Here is a 23396-nt window from a genome sequence, read left to right as displayed (position 1 = left end):
CTTTGTCCTACTTTTTGTTCTCAGATGGACGTGTAATGTGTTTTGTAACCCTACCAAAGTATGAAAACATCGTTGTCAGTTATCAGCTGTTATCAAGCGAGTCAGTGAAGGGTTTTTTTCTTTTGCGCTGTCTAGTGTGGTTGTTTTTGGATAATCAATTAATTAATGTAAGTACCTGGTGGCCGAGCCTCGCTCGTTTTAATAATTTAAGAAAATATATTTACTTATTTTGTATCGGGTAAAGACTCCCAATTCGAAAAGTTGCTTTCCTGTTCTTTTAGTTCTAAATGTCAATGTACATGGCGATTAGACAAGAAAGCCTCTTATGTCCCCATATACAACACGCGTAGGAAGTAATCATCTTCTTTTTGAAGTAACGTCTGTATTTCATAAGATAAGATACTGTCTAGAAAACCGCAGCTCACATCGAGTCGTTTACATTGCCTAAAAGTATTAGGTTTTTATTCTTATCTTATCTTATATAATACAGACGTTACTTCAAAAAAGTAGATGATTACGTCCTACGCGTCATGCATTTAGTTTGGAAGAAACTCTTTGCAGTGTAACATCTCAAATGGTTACGTTCAGGCATCAATATTGAAATTAGTATATTCATTAAGTCATTAGTATGCTAGGAAAGTGACAGAAAATCTCTACGTTATAGGGCAAAACAAGCATTTTGTAACAAAGTAAAATGGCACATTTTTTCCAACCAGACTTAAAAACATCGTGTTAGCATTCTAAAGAAGCGTTTCCGTGGGACATCTCTGTTACGCCCACCACCTTTCAGCTCACTAAAAAAAGATTGAATTTGGCATATGTTCGTCCCCCATCCGGGATATGTGTCCTACCCAGCGTGACTCTCGGACTCTTAAGAAGCTCATGCCGGGCTTTTACCGTGGATTATAGTTAAAGAGGCGGCAGCGTACGCTAATTCGTTGACCGCGAGCTAGATATCTAGCAGACATAGAGCAATAGATCTTAGCAGATTTTATCCAAGTTTCCCTGTTTTTTTTTCTCTTTAAATATGTTTTAGTCCTATGTGAGGCCCCCACCAATCGGAGGCCCATGGCGGCTACCTAGTTTGTATGTGCCTAAGGCCGGTCCTGAAAGATTTAAATAGGAGGTTTGTATTTTTGTGTTTTTCATATCACAAACTTTGTAGGTCTCAGATTAAGGCTGTGTCCTCCTTTTCTACTATGGGCGTGTAATGTGTTTGGTAACCCTACCTTCGGGTACGTCATTCTGCCTCAATGTGGCACTCGGGTGATCGTGATTAGGCTAAATGAATAGTAACACAAAACTCCTGTGGGAGTGTCTATAAGGAAATGCGAGAGCTTTCCCATTGCACAGTGCGGAGTTAAAAGAGAGCTTCCACGTCCCTGTCGATAATCCATGCGCCGTTCCTCAAGGGACCGTTATACTAATGGCGAGTCCTGCACGGTTAGCTTAGTAAAACATAGGAAAATGGCGGGGGTTCCCGGTGTGCTCGGCCTTCGGCCATGCATTCTAGTCCATGCTCCCGGAGTGCCAGATTCATCAGAAATAGCGATATTTTACATAGGCATTGACTTGGACCTCTTCCAGGCTTACACGCCAAGAGTTGGAAGAGCCTTCGGTTCAACTCTTTTGACGGTAACCCTACCAAAATATGAACACTACGTTGTCACTATTTGCTGTTGTCAGTGAAGTTTATTTTTTCTTTTGCGCTGTTTTTAACAGATATTAAATCCTGCAATAAGGGTGATTGTTTTTCGATGGTAAATTATATAATGTAATTATAAAAAAGCTCAGCTTGAAAAAAAAAAATTATTCCCAAGCGGGGAATCGAACCCCGGCCGCCGCGGTGAGAGCGCGGAATCCTAACCACTAGACCACTTGGGAGTGTTCCTGAAACACATTTAAAATATTTATAACTCTATAACATTTCTTAAATTATTATTTGTAAAATACTACTTAATGTCTCCTTTTTAAATGCTATTTTCAATCTAGATTTAGATAATAATTTTTATTTTAAATATCGTAATAACATTTTTTTTAGAAATATTCATCTAGTTCTAAATGTCAAGGCTAGAACCTTGCCTGTTAACTATCAAGACCAAAGGTCAAAGGAAGTAATTAGGTCTACTTTCACTTTCCTTTCCTTGGTATATATAGTTTATTAGTATACTTTATACTATAGATCTACGAGACGTTTGAGGTAATCTAGATCTAGACTATATGTCACTAATATGTGATTTGTATGTCTAGAGTCTAGATCTATATATGTCTAAATCATCTATGCAGAAAAGTTTTGTTTATTATTTCACTCTAACTCTAGACTAGTCAACTCTAGTGACTGAGATGAGTGAAGTCTAGTGAACAGTGTCTACATCTGATCTAGTGTCTAACTTTCAAGTCGTCTAACTAAGTACTCTAAGAATACAACTACCTACTTATTAGTGACTATACTAGTAATAGTAAAGACTAGTACTACAGTACAGTACTAGACTAGATCTATCATCTAGATGATCTAGTAGATCTAGATCTAAGTAAAAGTTCTAGAGTAGCATCACAATTCACATGTATTAATTTTAAAATCCTAAACACATAATAATGATAATTATATGATAAAATAGCAAAATCTTAAAGTTAAACTGACTTAGACAAATATAGATTATAGATCATGTGAAACACAACTAATACTTACTAATATTGATGATTTTTCAAAAGTTTTAGATAATAATAGTGAGCAAGTAGATGCTATCTTTAATCTTATTAGATTTTTCAAAGGCTTTTGACAAAGTTCATCTCCATAGTTTGCTTTAAAAATAAAAATATTTTGGTATTTATGGTCCATTGCATCAGTGGATTAATGATTTCCAAGTCTTAGGTCCATTACTATTTTTAATTTAATAAATGATTTAGCTAACTGCAATAGTTCAGGAACAAATGTCAGATTATTGCAGACGATTGCATAATATAGAGTAGAACAATAAAAACAACACAAGATACAGAATTACAGAAATGGGAATCAAATTGGAGCATGTCTTTCCACTTAGAAAAATGTCAGTTATTAAGAGTAACAAAAAAAACTAAAACAAATTAATTCCACTTAATTGCAGACGATTGCATAATATAGAGTAGAACAATAAAAACAACACAAGATACAGAATTACAGAAATGGGAATCAAATTGGAGCATGTCTTTCCACTTAGAAAAATGTCAGTTATTAAGAGTAACAAAAAAAACTAAAACAAATTAATTCCACTTAACTAATTCATGGTAAACCAGTAACACAGACTAAAAACGCAAAATACCTAGGTGTTATAATAAATGAAAAACTGTTATGGAATCCCCTTATGGATGAAACTATAAAAAAAAATCAAACAAAGCATTAGGGTTTATTAGAAGAAATTTCTATAAATCAAATAAGAACATGAAACTAAAATGTTATTTAACCTTGGTTAGGCCAATAGTAGAATATGCATCCTATGTTTGGGACCCCTCAACTCAAGAAAATATTAAGAAAATGGAACAGACACAAAATAGAGCAGTGAGATTCATAACAAAAGAATATTCACTTTTGACTAGAGTAACACCTTTAGTAAAATCACTAAATTTAGAAAGCCTTCAGGAGAGAAGACTCAAAAGTAAGGTAGCAATTAAACATTAACAGTGAACCATAATCTTCAAATACAAAAACAATACGAATAAAATAATCAGAAAGACACAAAGATAAAGGCACATTCCTCATTCCATATATGCTAGGACAAATTTGTACAAATGCTCCTTCTTCCCTAGTGCTATTAGGGCATCAAATTCTAATAAAATACTCAGAAGGATACAAAGAAAGGCCATTCCTTGTTTCATAGCCAGCAAGGAAAACCAAAGACCTGGTTTATCCTTTTAATGCCATCCCATGGCAGTGGCATTGCTAGTAAGACTAGACCCCTTGGGGGTCGAATGACGATTTGCCAGGGGTCGCCTAAGACCATCGGAAATTGTCTACTCTTCTATTGCCGTATATGTGTGTGTGTGTGTGGGGGGGTCCGCGGCAGAGTGGTGGATTGTAAAAAGGGGTCACCGAGCATAAAAGGTTGAGAACTGCTGGTCTAGATGAACCTAGTACAAAGAGTTTGAGTATGGGTTAAAATAGACTAGTTTTTTTTTTTAGTATGATTGGGTTTTGACTCCTCACTCTTATCCTACTGAGTACAGACATTCCTCAGAAAAGAAGATATTTAGTTCTCTCTCACTCCTTCTTCCCTAGTGCTATTAGATAATGCATTCAGGGTTGCCTGAATCAGCCAGGAAAACCAATGAATTAGCATAGACTAGGTGACACAAGAAATGCGTAGGACTTATTTTTTTTTTTTTTTTTAAGTAACGCCTGTAATCTATAACATTAGAAACCATTCTTTTCTTGCCTGTTTATAAATTTTCCATTTAAGTTTAGATGTAGAAAATGTAAGAATCATCCAGAAACAAAGGTGAAATATAAAATTAAATTTTTAATTAACTATCCTTAGCTATTTTAGCTATGCCGAAAACATCTGTTGTACTCTCTTAGTCTTAGGTGGTCATGTCACAGATACAAAACTTTTGTTGTTATCAATAACAAGAATAATCTAGATACATGACAATTATCATAATGGACCTCATTCATTAATCGTAAACTAACAACATTTAGCCATGTGATTCTCTATCTCTTCTATACAAATTACGATCTATTTTTAATACACAGTGGCTATCACATGACAGTTTTTTTTTTTGTTTTATCAATGTTATCACGTGACTAAATGTTGTTTGTTTACGATTGGTGAATGAGGTCCAATATAACACTGGAATTTGATTAAAGATATTTCTATGTCACACTTAATACTGGTATTAATTTTTCTAGTGTACTGAATCCATTTTAAAAATTAGATCAATTGTCAAGGCTGAAAATTGGCCATCTAGCAGCAGTTCTTTGTCTAATATAGTTAGAAATTTCATGAATAACTATTTTTGTTTATATGGCACAGTATTCTTAAGTAAAAGAAGGGAGTTTAATTTTAATGTGTTTCAGATCCAAAAGATTCTATAATTTTACATGGCCGTGAAGACTCAGCTGTGACCTACATTCTAAACTGACACTTATTTCTTTCAGTCCTAGGGTCTCCTTTTGAAAACGTGACCATGCCACTCTGTTACCTTTACACCAATAAAAAAGAGTCGGAGCTGAAGGATGGCATTGAAAGTAGAATTGCAAATGTTGTGGCTGAGGTGCTGGGAAAACCTTTGGAGGTAATATTTAAATTGTTTTAGATTCTTCACTTAGTGTATTGTGTTTGCATAAAATATTTATTTTACAAGCTGCATTCTAGGTGATTTTTGCAATGTGAAACGCTTCATTAAACATTTGTTTAAATAATGCATTTTGGATGTAGTCCAATATCTAGAAAATTAACCTTTCTTGACTTGGTATCACTTTGTTATTATTTTATGTGATTGTTATTATTGATACTGATACTTTCATTAAATTCCTTTTGTTTTTAGCTAAAAAAATTCAGACATTCATTGTAGCTACAATCCACATAAGTTTTACCAGTTAACAATGTTTAAGGAATCCAACTCCTTTTTTTTTTCTATGATGGTCGCATTGAGTTTAGGCCTATTACTTTATATGCTTGACTCTTAGTACTTCAATGGTTACAGGACCGGAGGTGTGTTGAATTACCGAAAATGTCAGATTAATAAAATGTTGCTGTTCTTCAAAGAATTCAGCTGTAGTCTATATGTCAATACAATTCTGTTTATGATGTTATAAGATATTCTCTTAGAATTTCAAGGGTATAAAAAAAACAAATTAAAAAAAAAAAAAAAAAAAAAAATTTGTTGATCTAAAAATACAAAACAAATGATTTCAGTTTTAACAAAACAAACTGAATTTAATTACAAGCCTACAAGCATTCTAAAAGTATACATACTACAGTAGACATGAATTTGGATTACGGAGTGCGTTGGATTATGAAGTGTCAGAAAATCAAGAGTCAACTATAATCAGATCATTTTCATGGGACAATTTGGCACTCTCACAAGGTCAGCGTGACAACTGTTTTTACCTTCACTGCATCCAGTGTTGAGCAGGAACTTCTAATTAAAAAAATCCCAGTATCTTTGACAGTTTTCTGATTGGCACCTAGAGCATACCTACACAGTCTCTTCATTACTTTCACCTGTCCCATAGTCTTTTTGGGCACCACACATGATCTGACAATCCTCCATTCCTTTCTGTCTTTTGTCAGGATTAGAGTCTCTTCCATAGACAGGTCTTTCCAACTCCTTAATCTTGATTTCCCATCGACTGCCTCTGTCTGCCTCTCCTTTTTTTCCCTGGTATTGCAGGAAAGTCTTAGTGAGCCTATGAGGATCTTGTTAGAAGGCTGTGCAGTCTGAATTTATGTTCTTCTGCAGTGGTCTATGTCATCATTAGGTCCAATAGCCATTGTGATCCTGTTTTGTTTTCCACACCCTTTCTAGTTATTGCAATTATATTAGTTAGATCTGCTTTGAAAAAAGAACAACTTTATATTACTTTTTTTATCACCAAGTTCTCACTGTTTGTAGTTTATTATTTTAGCAGCATGAAAATTGTTAGTAAACAATATTTTTTTCAGTTCTCTCTTTTATTTTACCAACTGAGATTGCCATTAACATTCTAATATGGCTAAAATTTCTTTGATTTTCTCGAGTATGCTGCATGATTGGTGTTGGAAAAAACCTTAAGTCTTAAATAAAGCCAAGCCATTAGACTTGAGACAAACAAAAATACACCTTCTCAACACAATCGTCATTCCAACTGCAACATATGCCGTGTGAGACATGGAAGTCATCTGTCAAAATTGAGAAAAGACTAAATGTGGCTCAACAAAAATAGCTGAGATGGATTTTTTGAGTCAGTTACACAGATCAGGTCTCAAACAAGGAAATCCTATGCCGAACTGGGAGTTGAACAATTCGTGAGGTTGCGACAGAGCGTCATATGAGGTTTGCGGGACATGTTCTACGACAAAATGAACTACGCATACCAAGAGTTGCGATGACATGGAGGCCAATACGAAGAAAACGCAAACAGAGACGTCCTCGTATAACTTGGCGCCACACCTTCATGGAGGTCCTCAGAACAGTGGACACCAAGTGGGAGGAGGCTTCAGACATTGCCAATGACAGATCTTTATGGTGACAGCTTGCCGCCCAATGCGCTGAAAGGCACGGGAGGACCTAAGTCTAAGTAAAGTTAATGAGCCTATCACCCTAGTGTATAAACATCTTAAGGAGGTGTAGAAATAGAAATTCCTCTATTTGGGAAGAGATCGAAAAAAAAAGAATAAGGAAAGCAATCCAGTCCTATCTTACATTATGAAATACAAAATAATCTAAGATAAACATCACCACCAAAAATACAAATCTGCAATAGTATAGTGTTTTTCTTTTTGTTCAGAATGCTAAAAAAAAAAAAAAGCTTCAGTTTATTTACCTAAAGTCTGAAACTTTTTTAAACATGTAGTAAATTATTATTATTAAAAATCTTTTGACCAAAACAGTGTCAATTATATCATTTTTAAGAAAGAATGAAATACTTGCTGAGTAAAAAGGTTTTTTTTTTTTTTTTTTTTTTTTGGAAACTACTAAAGGGAGTTAATAGGAATTTAATTACATTAATAAGAAAATTGAGTATTGTCCCCTTTTTTAAATTTTTACAAAGGCTGCTTGCTTATTGATTTAAAAGCAAAAACACTGTTCAAAAATGTTTTTAAATGTTTTGTGAAACTGTTCAATTTCTGTTTATTAATTATTGAAAATCTAAAAATGTACAGTACAATTAGCCATATGTCACTGAAATTAATGCTCATTAAAACCTCTCAATACTCTATTCACCAGAGGATGATTATAACAGTTGTTCCTAATGTACGGATGTTCAGACAAGGTAACACAGAACCAACATGTACTCTGGAAATCAGTGCTGTAGGTGTATTTGATGCTGAAAGAAATTCTACGTATTCTCCCACTATTAAGAAATTATTGCAAGATGAACTGGACCTTCCAGCAGAAAGGTAAGAAATCAAATATAACAAGAACATTTTTGTATCTGCTCCATACGATGTTCATCCTTTTCTTCTCTATATGTTTTGTTAATAATATCTGTGTGAAGATAATATTTGTGTCAGGGGCGGACAGTCTATGTTGGCATTAGGGCACAGAAAATGGCCGGTGGGGCAATAAGTCTATAAATCTTTTTATATATTCCCTCATCATGTTGATGGCTATTGATAAAAATGTTCTATAAGAAATTGCTTTGGACACAATCGTAAATGACATGTCAGTGGCTTGTTTGTTGATGTATATTGTCGAAAGAACTGTTCAGGTTCCTCTCTTTTCAAGAGTTGTTATTTTTTTTTTTTTTAGGTCATTTCAAAAAAATTCTAAATCATGTAATAAAGTTTTCTAGAGCCTTTAAGTCTATCTTAATGTATAAATAAAAAACATAAAATCATTTAATTCATTATTAATACTATATCAAACTTTATATATTACGATGACACGTATGAATGGATACCTATCATATGGCATGCAAGATGTGGGTTGATAGTAAGTAATGCCAGGGCCTATAGGTTATGTCTCTGTTGACACAGGCAGCAAGCACTCTGGATAGCTTGATGGCACTGGGTTTGAACCCTGCCCATTGCCAACCACCACCATCCTGTGGGAGGTTTGGGCTAAGATGTAATGTTCTGAAACTCTGAAGGTCCATATGAACAATGTAATACAAAACAGATGAATGAAGATTGCAGATTTATTAACTATAAAAACCTGCTGTAGTTATATTATTGGGTGCCTTGTTGTGTGGTATGCAATTTGTACTGACATTGCAATGGTCCTAAGTTCAGACCCTGCCCTCTGCCATTACAATGGTTATGAGTTTGGACCTTGCCCACTGCTGATTCCTGCTGTTCTGTAGGAGGTCTAGACTAGTAAAAAAATAAAAGTTTCCCTTTCAGACCTTCCGATCTATGGGGCAGATGATGTTAAGGTCATCTGTTTCTATGGCCAACAGTTAACAAGCAGGGTGTTATGTGGCCAGTACAACGACCAACCGCCTTTACTTTCCCCAACTAAAATCAAGTACCATTAGAGTTGGGTGGACTCTGGGGCACCCTGAAAATCCCAAAATTCAAAATCCCAGTCTTCACCGAGATTTGAACCCAGGACCCCAGGTCAGGAAAACCACTCAGCCACCGAGCGCTTAACCACTCAACTTAACTTCTTGCTCAACTGCAATTGAAGCCTCGGCTTATGGCCTGTGTTTTCAGTCAAATTTTGTTTATCAAATAGCGGGTGATTCACATCACTCCTTATGCAAGAACACAAGAAACAGTTTTTACATGTTTAAAATAAACTTCATATTCATTCATTGCTTCCATTGAGGTAACTGAAAAAGTTCTGAAATCTTCCTTAGTATAAACTCTTTTTTTAATTCTTATTATTTACATACTCTTTCATCACAGTCAAAACCACAATTAAAACAAAATTTGAATCATTTATTTGCAGCTGACATGTCATACATAGAAGAAAGGCCAGTTGGCTCTTCTAAAGATTTTTTTATAATGCCTAGGTTAAAGTAAAACAATTGAAATTTACAATGTTGATTTTTGCCAATGAAAAACTATTTCATGACAGATCTTTTAATATGTGGTATCATTTGGCTCTGACATAGCACTAACTACTAAAAACTAAAAGGTCGCATGACAAAATAGCAGATTTTTTTTGGCTAATTATCTGTTTGTGAGCATGCATGAAATATGTTACAATCATCCTATGTACATTTATTTAGTGCACTTTAATTAGTCACTCTCATGGCAATGAAGCTTACTCAAGAAAAATATTTACATGAAATAAATATTGTCGTTCACAATGTATTAATCTCCAATCCACTTCCTCATTTGTTATGACGTAAGGGATTTATGCTTAGAGAGTAGTTTTGACAGCGTTCAACTGAAAAGAGGTTGTAGTGCATGGAGATTTCATGATAGTATTTACTGTACATAGTAAGCGTCTGTTAGTTTGAATGGATTTCTTGGGAAAGACTCAATTCTGTTGTATTTGATTTGTTTTCATAAATTATAAGCATTTGATAACATTTAACTCCTTAAGAAACTAATGGCGGAAAGCAGTACTAAACTCTGCAAAGCCTAAACCTAATTATTCATACAGATGTTCATACAGAGAGGCAAATCCTTAAATAGTGTAGCCATGAAAATATGGAAATATAGATCAGTGAAGTATTTCAATAGACCATATAGATCTAATAATTTATGTGTGTTCTTGTAGTTTAGAGTCATCTTTTACTATGCAGTTGGCAACACTGATCTTTCAATATGTCAACCTAAACATTATTTATTTCGTCTATTTATTTTTTAAATCCTGATTTTTTCGTTTCATTTTCTTACATTTTTCATTAAATTTCATTGACCCCAATATCTCTTAATTGTGTCATCTTTTTTATATAAATGATGTTAGGTTCTGCAGAATGAAATGTAAAGTCAAAAAAAACAAAACATAATGTTTTAAACAATGTTTAGCTGTTGTTGTTTTTTTTTTTACTAGCAGTTTATGGAACAAAAACATAAACCCGTTTTTTTTTTTAAAACATGAACCACAATTTTTTTTTCAGAAACCAAAATCAAATTTTTTTTTAAAAAATCCAAAAATCCAAAAAATTTTCACAAATACTAACCAAAATTTCTAAGAACACTAACCAAAGTTTTCAATGTAAAAGTTGACATCTGCTGTTGTGAGGTGAGAGGTCTTATTCAAATCATTTGGATCAGTTAAGAGCATCTCACATCCTCTCGACTTGGTAAACCAATTGAAGGCATTGCACAACCAAAGTGCCCTGTGATTCTTGCACTGTCCTGCGCAGTGCAGCAAACTTCTGGATAAGACTACCTCAGCCAGTATGGCCTTGACCTGTAAACTCTTAGTGGCCTTGAAATATGAAGTTTGGCCTGATACTATCACTTCCAGCTCGCAAAACTGGAGATAGCCTTGGGTAAGCCTATTTAAGAAAAACAGATTATAGCCTGGTTTAAATATGTTCAAACAAAATTGATTATTTCTACGTAATATCTAGTGATCAGGTTCAGTGGGTCCTAAGTGGGTATCGAGGGGATTGAAATAGCAAACAGAGTGGGCCCTCCAAGAAGAAGTAAAAGGAACCCGAATTCCCTACAGGGACCTAAGACAATGCATAACTTCTGTTGTTTACCAAGATGGGAAACATTAACCCACAATAAATTAAAACTAATTGTGGCGATCCACATTCCAAGGTTTGGTACGAGATGGAAGTACTCCTATGTCCAGACTTAAGATTTGTTGCCACACCTGCATTATACATTCCTTTATATATTGTAATAATTGTAACCGCAATGTAGATACCAAAATATTAAAAGTAGGGCAGTTGATGTTGAGGTCATCTGTTTCTTCGGCCAACGGTTAACGAGCAGGTTGTCATGTGGCCAGCACAACGAGCAACCCCTTTACTTTCCCCAACTAAAGTCAGGTACCCATTAGATACCCTAAAAATCACGAAATTCTTCACCGAGATTTGAACCCAAGACCCCAGTTTCAAAGCCAAACGCCTAAACCTCTCAGCCACCGCGCCTCCATACCAGGATATTAGAAGGAAATATTTTAACACGAATAACATCAAAACACTTTTTGACAGCGTAGATCCTGGGAAGTGGCACTGATTGCTAGAATCCAAATAAGTTTATTTAGGGAGAATAGCACTTGAATAATGACTAAACTGATTGTAATACTTCAATTGTAACTTTTGATGGTAATACTTCAATTGTAACTTTTGATTGTAATACTTCAATTGTAACTTTTGATTGTAATACTTCAATTGTAACTTGTATACCTTTTAACGTGACGCATTTATTTACCGAGTAGAGAGAGGAGAGAATCTCTGAACAATTCAGGGCACGGTATGGCCTTAAATGTGACAGTATGCCAAAAATCAAATCAGAACACGTACACGCCCTAAGAAAGTAGGACAAATGCTTTTACAGGTATAAAAAAAAACATGACCCACAAAATTTTTTACGAAACGATATTTTTTTAGATGGTACTTTGTGAGTCTTTCTTGTATCCAACGTGCCGCAACTGCTTTGAAATCACTTTTTGAAAATCTTGAGGAGCTTTTGAGTAACAAACTGCTGCTGAGCAGACTTGTGTACAGACAGACAGCATAGTTCATGAAAGAGATTGTCAAAAAAATATATCGTCTTTCTGTCCTGTCAACGGAACAATTTTAATATCCATTTCTTTTGAGTGTTCTCTCTGTGAGGCAGTTTACGTCTCTAGGGAAGATCTTTTCCCTTTGCAACTTCTTGAGTGACTAAAGAGGCCAATCCTTGATACACATCTGCGGTCACAGGTAATCACTTGACGTAGCAGTTTCATCCTTTTTTCTTCTTCTGGTGTGTACGCCATTTGCAATCCTTGATCCTTCTTTTATGCTAGGTATCAATCTGGATCCTTGCCTCATTTTCTCAACTGTTGGTTCAATTCTGAAGAGCTTCTGGTCGCGTTTGTAATAGTTTGCATACATCGGTATACCAGAAAAATTTGCGACCTGCGACTCTCCTGCCTTCTTTTAAATCACCATACAGAATATCTTGTGGGAGTCGACACATGACAATAAATCCTTCATAAGTGCGTTTGTTTTTTAAAACCAGAATTAATCGGTATACCAGAAAAATTTGCGACCTACGACTCTCCTGCCTTCTTTTAAATCACCATATAGAATATCTTGTGGGAGTCGACACATGACAATAAATCATTCATAAGTGCGTTTGTTTTTTAAAACCAGAATTAATGAAAGAATGTTGGTTTATGTCATTACACTAAACAACTGAATAAAAGCCAGACATTTTCACATTTTAGAATGCGATCTCAAAAAGGACTTTTTTCCCCTGCATCTGGTAAACCGAGTTAATACCGCAAATTTTAATTATGAACTCTCAAACTTACTTTAGAACGGAGATCGACAGAAACAAATAAAAAATTAAAATATACTATTAAAACACACACCATGCGGTATAGTTATATGGTTGTATCAATTAGTTTGGATCAGTCTAGTCATTAAATTTGTGATAGATCTAGACTAACAATAAAAGAACATTAAAAAATTGTTTTTTAAAAAAGGGGCGAACGACCTGAATTCGAATTCATGACTCAAGCCTTCTCAGGCTTCTCAAGCCAACACGGTAACCACTCTTCTAGTGGAGAGCTTATGTACATGGAAGATTGTATGGTCATCTATTGTTTCTATAGTCTCGTCCTAGTTTTTTTTTTTTTATGCTGTGTTCTCTAAGACCCAGACGACGACCTATAAAGGGGACTAATTCTGCTTATACCACCACTTCAGTCAAGTAATAATTCTTTCCCTTGTTTGAGATACCAAACAAAATAATTAATTACCAATAACTAATTGGCTATTTTTTTTTTAAATTGATTCTTGTGTTATCAGGTAAAAGAAATAATTGTGAAAAAATGTCAGCTTGATCCGAGATTGGGTGTGGGAGACATAAGTGTAAACACTATTTACCAGACAGACAGAGGGAGTTGATATAAGCTTTGTGAAAAAAAAAAAAAAAGGGTTGCAGAATAAGTATATTAACATTTGGTAAAAAAGTTTCTTACTGTATAAAACGGACAAACCGGCCTTTTTTCGGATCCCTACACTTGATGTGGTTGAGGTCATTGGAGACATTGTATTCTGTGTTGCATATTGGAGCTTGGGGGCCGGCTGCATTTGGTGGTGATTCATGGACCTCGATGACATAGTTTATTGTCTTGTTGAAGGCAGTTTGGCTGAAACGAAATTCATGTATTGACTTAACATCTAGACCTAGCAGTAAGCAAGTTTTTGTATTCTTACATAAGGGCAAGGCAATGCATGCTAACATCATGGGCGTAGCCAGGGGGGGGGGGATTCTTGGGGTTCAACACCCCCCCCCCCGAAAAAAAATCCTGGCTACGCCCATGGCTAACATAGTATATAAAATAGATTTAAAATCAAAAGTATACCACATTTTATAAAGTGCACACAAAAAAAGGCCTTCTCACCTTTTTTTTTTCATATCTGCCCATGTCGAATATACTTTTTACAAATAGGTCTACTTAAAAACACATAATAAGGCTTGTCTTCGAGTCCGAAGATTAATGAGGAATACAGTATTTCCCGTAGCTGCGCAGCCCCAGCTGTGACCTGCCTATTTTGCCACATCCAGGGCAAGCAAAACCATTGTCCGCAGGTGGTCGATTTAGATTTTCTTTTCGTCGTCTGCGTTTGTCCTCGGCAGCGGATTTTCTTTTGGTCTCAAATGTGTATCCCGCGGCCTTCGTGAGTGACCTCCAGCTGTCTCGTTCCGACGCCGCATGCAGCCAGGTGCTCTCTATACAAAACTCATATAAGGAGAATAGCTCCTCATTTACATCTCTACCTTTCTATAATGTAGAATTTATTTCCCTTCTTCGCTACCAAACAAATTAATTAATTACCAATGATTAATGGACTACTTGGTTGATTTTTTAAATTGGTTCATGTTTCGTTAGGTACCGGTACAGTAAATCATTGTGTAAAGTTTCAACCTGCTCCGAGAGAGAGAGAGTTGATATACGCTTTGTATAAAGTTTTCAGACTCTACTTTTTGAATTGAGATTATTACCATCCAACCAGGGCTGCTGCTGGAGACATGGGGATACCACAACGTCTGGCTGGGTGGTCGCCAGTGCGTTCTTTTTTTGTTTTTAAATCATGATCATTTTAATTATTATTATGATACATCTTAAAGTATAGAAATTTATACAATGACATTTACGTAAGATTATGTTGTCTGTATACATTCCTATCAGATCTGATGTGTCTGTATTCATTTCTATCAAACCTAGTTCATAAATTCCTGGCTGATGTGGTGTGTTCATAAATTCCTGGCTGATCTGGTGTGTTCATAAATTCCTGGCTGATCTGGTGTGTTCATAAATTCCTGGCTGATCTGGTGTGTTCATAAATTCCTATCAAACCTGGTGTGTTCATAAATTCCTATCAAACCTAGTGTGTTCATAAATTCCTATCAAACCTAGTGTGTTCATAAATTCCTGGCTGATCTGGTGTGTTCATAAATTCTTGTCTGATCTTGTGTGTTCATAAATTCCTATCATACCTGGTGTGTTCATAAATTCCTGTCTGATCTGGTGTGTTCATAAATTCCTATCAAACCTGTTGTGTTTATAAATTCCTATCAAACCTGGTGTGTTTATAAATTCCTATCAAACCTGGTGTGTATATAAATCCTTATCTGATGTGTCTGTATAAATTCCTATCAGACCTGATGTGTGCATATGAATTCATTTCTAATCTAGTGTGTTTTTTATTAATTCCAATCAGATCTGGTGTGTAATGTATATATTCTTACCAGATCTGGTGTGTATATAATTTCCCATCATATTTGGTGTGTCTGTTTACATTTTTATTAGATTAGGTGTGTATTTATACACGAGATCCGGTGTGCGTGTATATGTTACGGCCAAAATCCGAAGTGTGGTAAATTTGCGAAATAGCCGAAGTGTGTGGCCAATACCCGATGTACCGGTACTTGAAAATTAAGTTTTTATTCTGCTTTGGCCATTTCGCGAAATGTTAGGGAATCCCTGGGCAATACCCGCTGTGCTGATTCAAATTTGTCCGGTAAGCGGCGCAGTAGTACACTTCTTTGATATGTCGGTTGGCTTTGCTGTGACGGTAATTTCAATTTGTAAAAAAAAAAATGTCCAATTTGACAGCGGTGTCACTGTGTTATTCCTGTTCCGGTGCGAAGCAGAACATTTTAGTATCGGACATTTTGGCGTTAAATGTTGTTCATTTATTGTCTTTTTAAAAATACATGTTTCGTATGTGTGATTGTGTTCAAACGTAGTGTGTGTGTGTGCGCGCGTGCGTGCGTGTGTGAAGAACAATAGTTTTTGTTTGTTTGTCCATTAGATTGTGTAATTATTGTTATATCACTGATACCAAAATGTTGCGTGGGTTTTAATAGTGTCCAAAAACAAAAATGATAGAAACAAAAAATCGAATCGATATTTGTTCACGCCAAGAATGGTTATTTTATGGATTTTATGTATATCTCCAAGTACATAAACAAAAATTATATATATATATATTGTTACGAATCTCACTATCCAGGCTCTCTGCAAACTGCACCATACACCACCAACTTAAAGAACTTGACAACTCAGGGCTCCAAAGTAACGTAACACTTTAATAGTTGAATAAATAACAGCCAATACTGTACAATTGGCAACACGTACACTGTACAAATATCTCTCCGATAACACCGTTCCGCCGTATCAACTCTTGCACTGGTCTCTCCGTCTCGTTCCGGGCTTGCACCGGGTTCAACAGTTCAGGACTGACTTCACACACTAGGCTCGTTGTGTCGGACTCGATCGCAGACCAAGATCAAGACGCCAGTCGTCTCAACTGTACTTGACAGTACTCCGCACTGAACCGTCGTAATGCTCCGTACAGAACCACACCGTTGAACTGTGCTGTAGTCGACCGGACTGTAGTGAACCGGGCTCTGAACCCCTGCCGTGAACCGTCTTGACTGCGACACCTCCGCTCTTTATATAGGGTCCCTACTGGCCTTCTCGAACCGGACAGAACGCCGCTCGACATTTCTAGGTGGTCAAATGACTACAACTCTCGTGACGCTCCTGAACCCGAACCATCTTGTTGACACTCGTCTCGGCCGACCGTGGTAACTCGTCACGGTTGACCGCTCGTCTAGCGCTGGCCTGGGGCGATTTGCGTCGGCTGACTACACACACACCACTACCCCTCTCTGTGCCACCACCAAGTTTATAACAATATATATATATATATATATTTATATATATATATATATGTATATATATATATATATATATATATATATATATATATATATATATATATATATATATATATATATATATATATGATACTCTTTCTTAGCAAACAAGAACAAGTTTTAATGAATCAATTGGCCAAATTAAATATTTGCGCACTATCTTATTGTAGATTGATTTATTATAGGACATAGACTTATATAATAATATATTATATCTAGACTGGAAACCGGAAACAAATTATTATCCGCGACTGATCGATTCACAGACCTAAATATACTGATTTTTATGTACATAACTCTTTTGCAAGCTTTAATGGAAGTCGCCCCAATCAATCTTTTCTGTCTTAGAAAAGTTTAGAAATAATGCAAAATCAATTCTTTAGAATCTTATCTTCTTATCTTATATAATACAGACGTTACTTCAAAAAAGAAGATGATTACGTCCTACGCGTCATGCATTTAGTCATGCATATTAACCAATGACTTAAATTCTGCCAAGTCACTGGTTTTCCTGGCTAGCTCAGGCAACCCATTCCATGCTCTAATAGCACTAGGGAAGAAGGAGTATTTGTACAAATTTGTCCTAGCATATGGGACGAGGAATGTGCCTTTATCTTTGTGTCTTTCAGAGTATTTTATTAAATTTTGTTTTTGTATTTGAAGATTATGGTTCAGTGTTTTATGTATTATTGCTACTTTACTTTTGAGCCTTCTGTCCTGAAGGCTTTCTAAATTTAGTGATTTTACTAAAGGTGTTACTCTAGTCAAATGTGAATATTCGTTTGTTATGAATCGCACTGCTCTATTTTGTGTCTGTTCTAGTTTCTTAATGTTTTCTTGAGTTGAGGGGTCCCAAACAGAGGATGCATATTCTATTATTGGCCTAACCAAGGTTAAATAACATTTTAGTTTTATGTTCTTATTTGATTTATAGAAATTTCTTTTAATAAATCCTAATGCTTTGTTTGATTTTTTTGTAGTTTCATCAATATGTGGATTCCATGACAGTTTTTCATTTATTATAACACCTAGGTATTTTGCGTTTTTAGTCTGTGTTACTGGTTTGCCATGAATAAGATAAGTGGAATTAATTTGTTTTAGTTTTTTTGTTACTCTTAACAACTGACATTTTTCTGGGTGGAAAGACATGCTCCAATTTGATTCCCATTTCTGTAATTCATCTAATTCTCTTTGTAAAATATCTGTGTCTTGTGTTGTTTTTATTGTTCTATATATTATGCAATCGTCTGCAAATAATCTGACTTTTGTTCCTGAAGTAATGCAATTTGGTAAATCATTTATGTAAATTAAAAATAGTAGTGGACCCAAGACTGTTCCTTGAGGTACACCTGAGTTTACTGTTATCGGTGTTGATTTAGAGCCATTTATTATTACAGTTTGTTCTCTCCCTATCAGAAAGTCTTTAATCCACTGATGCAGTGTACCATTAATGCCGAATGGGCTATTAATCACAGAACTATATATTCACGCTAATATATGAATCAAAGCCATCCCCTGTTAGTTTCCATTGAGATAATGTTTCAAAAATCCTAGATCGAAATAATTCGTGTCTGTTGATTTAAATCATCTTTATGTACATTTAAATAGATTGATTACCTATATCTTTCTAGATTATGTATTTAAAAAATTGCAAAATAATAATTATTAGACGAGATGTTCAATTACTAGATCTAGATCTAAAAATTAAATCATGTTACATCGAGAAGTACATAGAAGTCAAATTCATAAAGCGCTGGTTGTGAATGTGTATGTGTTTCGTGTGTGAATGTTGTTCGAATTTTTCATCTAATAATAATAGATCTTTTTTGTCCGTATGGAAATTTGTCTTACAATTTGTGCATTACACCAAACAAAAAACATTATAACTATAAGAAACCAAAGTGTACATTCACACTAGACTCACTCATAATTTACATGTGACAAAGTTTATATCAGATTGTTCTTATTTAATGATTTGATTGCCAGGGGAACAAAAGAGTGTTTGTGTCTGTTTGTCTTTGCTATCGGTGTCTTGTATATCTTTTGTGATGGTAAAATCACAAAATCCTGACACAAAGGGTGATTTTCTATTTCGAGGATCCTGTTAGCTTTTTATAGATGTTTGTCTCAAACAACTGCCCAAATGGGGTTTGTTTTTTTGCCAATGATTTAACCAGCAGCATTTAGGAATCTATAAAGTTTATTTTTATTTTTAATGCTCAGATTGCCATACCAGGCAGTGATATTAAAAATTAAAATATTGCAGATAGGAGCGTGATAAAACATAGCCAAGGCCTTTTAGCTAACATTAAACGAGGACAATTTTCTCAGTAATCGTAATCTTTGCTGACCTTTTTTGCTGATATAATCAGTATTTGCAGTAAAATTTAGTTTATTGTCTAGGATAGTACCAAGGTATTTAAGGTTTGCACTATTTCAATAGTCTCTCCAGCTACAGAAACAAAATCATTTTCCTTCTTTTTCCTACGAAAATCTATTACCATTTCTTTGGTTTTTATACAATATCTATACTGATATTGTACAGGTGTTACGCTGATATTGTCAATAGTAGTCATTTGATTGGATCAATAAAATTATCTTATCTTACATAGGTTAGGGTTGGAAAAAAACAACTTTACTTCTTATAACTACTTTACAAAACAACGCCTTGTTTTAACTTTTTTTTTTAAACTTCACATTTTTTGTAGTTTTAAAAGATCTCCTTGTCCAGTCTAGATACAATATATATATATATATATATATATATATATATAGGCCTAAGTCTATGTTATGGAAATATGGAAGAGAAATAATGAAATTAGATTTGCCGACGTATGATTAGTTATTGTGTTTCAAAGTGCTTTATACATTGTTTACACTTTAATTGCGTAGAGCCGCGTAGGTAGCTTTGACTTTGTTGTGAATTATGACCATGTGTTCAAGTTTCGAAGTCTACTGTTCCGTACCAACACAAAGGAAATGGTCATAACACGGTTACTATTACTTACTATACGACTTACTTGCTCTCACTAAACATGAAATCTAGCTCGTGGTCAACGAATTTGAGTACGCTGCCGCCTCTTTTGTTTATTATTATTATTATAGCTTTTATATAGCGCTACTTTCATGCTTATAGCATGCTCAGAGCGCTTTTGGTCCAATCTCATTTGTGGACCAGTGGGGGGGGGGGGGGGGAGGGGGTATCTAGGAGTTGGTTTTCCGTGCTGCCTTTAGGCGCTCAGTAAACACAACTCTGTCGGGTGTCGAACCTCGAGCCCCCTTCTAGGTAGCCAAGCCAAGTTCAAGCGCACTTGGCCTCTCGACCACGCTTCCCACTATAATATAAACCCCCGACAGTCACGCTGGGCAGGGCACGTATCCCGTATGGGGAACGAACATATGCCAAAGGCAATCTTTTTTTTTTTTTTGTGAGCTGAAAGGTGGTAGGCCTAACAGAGATGCCCCACGGAAACGCTGTTTTTAGAATATCATCAATTTCTGAACGTAACTATGTGAGGCGTTACACTGCAAAGACTGTCTTCAACGCCCATAATAGCCCAATACTTTTAGGCAATATTAAAGACTCGATGTAAGCTGCGGTTTTCTAGACAGTATCTTATCTTATGAAATACAGACGTTACTTCAAAAAGATGATTACGTCCTAAACGTGTTCCGTATGGGGACTTGAGAGACTTTCGTTTCTAATCGCCATGTACATTGACATTTAGAACTAAAAGAACACGGGAGCAACTTTTAGAATTGGGAGTCTTTACCCGATCCAAAATAAGTCAATATATTTCCTTAATAATTCAAACGAGCGAGGCTCGGTCACCTGGTACTATATATAGGGTTAACATATTCAGTGCAGGCTTATCGTACGATTGACGTAACTTTAATCAGCCCCACTGGTGCTTGTTGCGTTCGAGTTGCTTCCTCCGCATGTAGTATAACAAATGTTGGTATAATGATCTAATTGATAGTAATAGTTGCTATTGTAAAAGAAAAACAGAAGAGCGGCCACACAAGCATCCGTTAAATTAGGCCCCTCAATTCGTAAGGCCGGCCCTGGTCGTAACGTTGTCGATCTTACCGCAGATCACGACCATCTTTCATCGAAATCAAACTTTATATACCTTTTTTAAAAAAACTTTTAAGAGTTTTAGAGATATCCACTTCAGCAATACCTTGTTGTCTTGATACATACCTTGCGGTGAAGATAATAGACTCCACTATAAACTGCTTTTGAAGATCGACTTGCCACCATGGTTTCTCTTCGAACCCTGTTTGCACACACCGACTAGAGTTATCTCTCTTGTCGCCGTCGTTGCCAAACTTGGCCGCTAGGTGAGAATCATTGGAAGGTGAACTTTGACTCGCGGGCTTGAAAAGAGCCGCATTCCACTGCGCTGCGGTGTCCGCGAAATATTTGACGTGAAAGAAAATCGCCGTCAAAAAAATTCTCCGAATCACGCCGGCCATTTTTTTTTTTTTTTGGGGGGTCCAGCAGCTGTCACGTGATAAGAAATGGCAGACGTGTGGAGTTGAGTCTAGTACTGCATTCCCCTATTCCTGTATCAATGGACATGAAAGACATGTTCCGTTAAACTTGTAACATAATCTTAGAACTAATCGTGCAGGGTATTGATTAAGGCTTAGGAGTTCGGAATTTAATCACTCATTCACGCATTTGTTTCCCATCACCCACCACAGATTGCCCATAGCCTAATAATTTCTGGCTAGCTGCGAGTTATGTTTTTTTCTGGGTATGTTTATTCTAGGTTAGTAAAACTATCATTTTTGGAACTCGCGTGACCGTAGATTACACAGCTCCTTTCTTTTAAAACGTCAATAGTGAAGTTCCCCTTTCAGACCTTGTGATCTATGGGGCAGATGATGTAAAAAAAAAGGTCATCTGCTTCTATGGCCAACGGTTAACGAGGGTGTCATGTGGCCAGCACAACGACCAACCGCCGTTACTTTTCCCTAACTAACGTCAGGTACCCATGTTTGTTTTGCATGTTTCGGGTCTGCCTTCAGATATTCAGAGAATTAAATCCTAGCCCAAACCACCCGCAGCACGGCGGGGATAGTGGCATAGGCCTACTGGGTTCAAACCTGAGACTATCAAATATGGTCCAGAGCGTTTACCACACCACCAGGCATTTAGACATTTAACGATTATAATAATAATAATTAGGCTTGCCATCGAGTCCAAATGTTAATGAGGAATGCCTACTGTTGTAATGTGATGTAGTTGTGTGTTTGCGTGTTGCGTACTTAATGAGCAGGCTACCACTGACCCTCTCTAATCAGCCAATCAGTGTAACACTAACCTCTCTTGGTTTTCTTGTTTCACTTAAGAAAATGTATATAGGTTAGATCTACTGGGTCAACCTAAAAAATGTGTTTTAAATATCCCCAGACATTATCGACATGCGTCTGATTTATGTCAGTCTTATCTTTAAAATCAGAAATAAATTTTGGTTCGTGTTTTATTTTTGTTTTGGGGGGGGGGGGAGGTTTCCATAAGATAGCAAACACAATGACTGTTTCTTGGCTCTGGTGTGAGATGTTTAGCCACTGCTCCATTTTACGCTGGTCGCGTGAGTTAATTAAGCCTAGCTCCAATGGAATACACCATAATCTCAAGTTATGTAGCGCCAGGGATTAATCAGGGGCAGTTTAGTTATAAAGTTTACACTTCCGAATCAATGCTTGATTGGTAATCATGGTGGGATTTTTTTTTTATGACGCCCTCTAGCGGTATTTCAATATTTGTCAACGTGGGTTTTTTTTTTTGTTTGTTTTTTTTTGGTCTGTCTAAATATAGCTCTTGTTTGTGTGAAGTTTGGTTTGTGTTAGGATATTTCTAGTTTTCTTTTGGAATCTTGAAATGTCAAACAATGGTTTCTTACACACGCGTATTGATTACATATTACAATGCATATGGTAGTGCGAGCGACCTTTGTACTTTTGAAAGGGGAATAATACTGTACTGCGGAAATACTGCCCCTACGACTTAAGATATTGCCTCACAAAAGGACTCTTTGTCTAGTTACAATACATTACTTAATTAAGACATTGCCCCAAAACACTTCAAGGTGTTGCCCCAGAACAGGACTCAAGGTGTTGCGCCATTACCTGGCTTAAGACACTGCCCCAGAACATGACAATGTGTTGTCCCATTACATGACTTAAGATGTTGCCCCAGAACATGACTCAAATGTGTTGCCCCAGAACATGACTTGTGTATGGCTCACCCAGTCTGTGATTACCAAAGAAAAGAAACATTAATGAGACTTATTAATTTAAGATCCATAACTGAAATGGAGTAGTGTGGCAGTGCAGGGCCGGACTGGGTGTCAAAATTGGCCCGGGCATTTCTATACGATACGGCCCACAAAATGGACATCC

At 36.0% G+C, this 23396-nt stretch overlaps 2 protein-coding genes and 1 non-coding gene across 7 annotated transcripts in view; 1 reads left to right on the top strand and 2 right to left on the bottom strand.

The window, feature by feature from the left end:
- Positions 1–23396, top strand: part of LOC106058022 (D-dopachrome decarboxylase-like) — a 34204-nt gene that overhangs the window by 210 nt on the left and 10598 nt on the right. The window contains exons 2-4 of one of the 4 annotated variants that reach the window (XM_056005082.1): positions 25–167; positions 5132–5268; positions 7906–8078. In XM_056005082.1, the coding sequence (XP_055861057.1) occupies positions 5161–5268; positions 7906–8078 (281 nt within the window). In that variant the 5' untranslated portion in view covers positions 25–167; positions 5132–5160. 4 annotated transcript variants of the gene reach the window in all.
- On the bottom strand, positions 1813–1884 carry Trnae-cuc (transfer RNA glutamic acid (anticodon CUC)). Its single transcript has one exon. It is a non-coding gene; the product is annotated as a tRNA-Glu (tRNA).
- On the bottom strand, positions 10738–21462 carry LOC106079211 (uncharacterized). 2 transcript variants are annotated; one of them, XM_056006605.1, is made up of 3 exons: positions 21187–21462; positions 13732–13902; positions 10738–11080 (listed from the first exon to the last, which is right to left on the bottom strand). In XM_056006605.1, exons 1-3 carry the CDS (start codon positions 21459–21461, stop codon positions 10777–10779), a joined length of 750 nt encoding a protein of 249 aa, XP_055862580.1. In that variant the 5' UTR covers position 21462; the 3' UTR covers positions 10738–10776. The 2 variants fall into 2 exon arrangements, with proteins under 2 accessions (XP_055862580.1, XP_055862581.1); XM_056006606.1 differs by having other exon boundaries at positions 13750–13902.

This window comes from Biomphalaria glabrata, chromosome 12, assembly GCF_947242115.1.
Source record: "Biomphalaria glabrata chromosome 12, xgBioGlab47.1, whole genome shotgun sequence".
NCBI lineage: Eukaryota > Metazoa > Mollusca > Gastropoda > Planorbidae > Biomphalaria > Biomphalaria glabrata.
The sequence above is the reverse complement of the archived record's forward strand: the minus strand, read 5'-3'. Positions and strand labels throughout refer to the sequence as shown.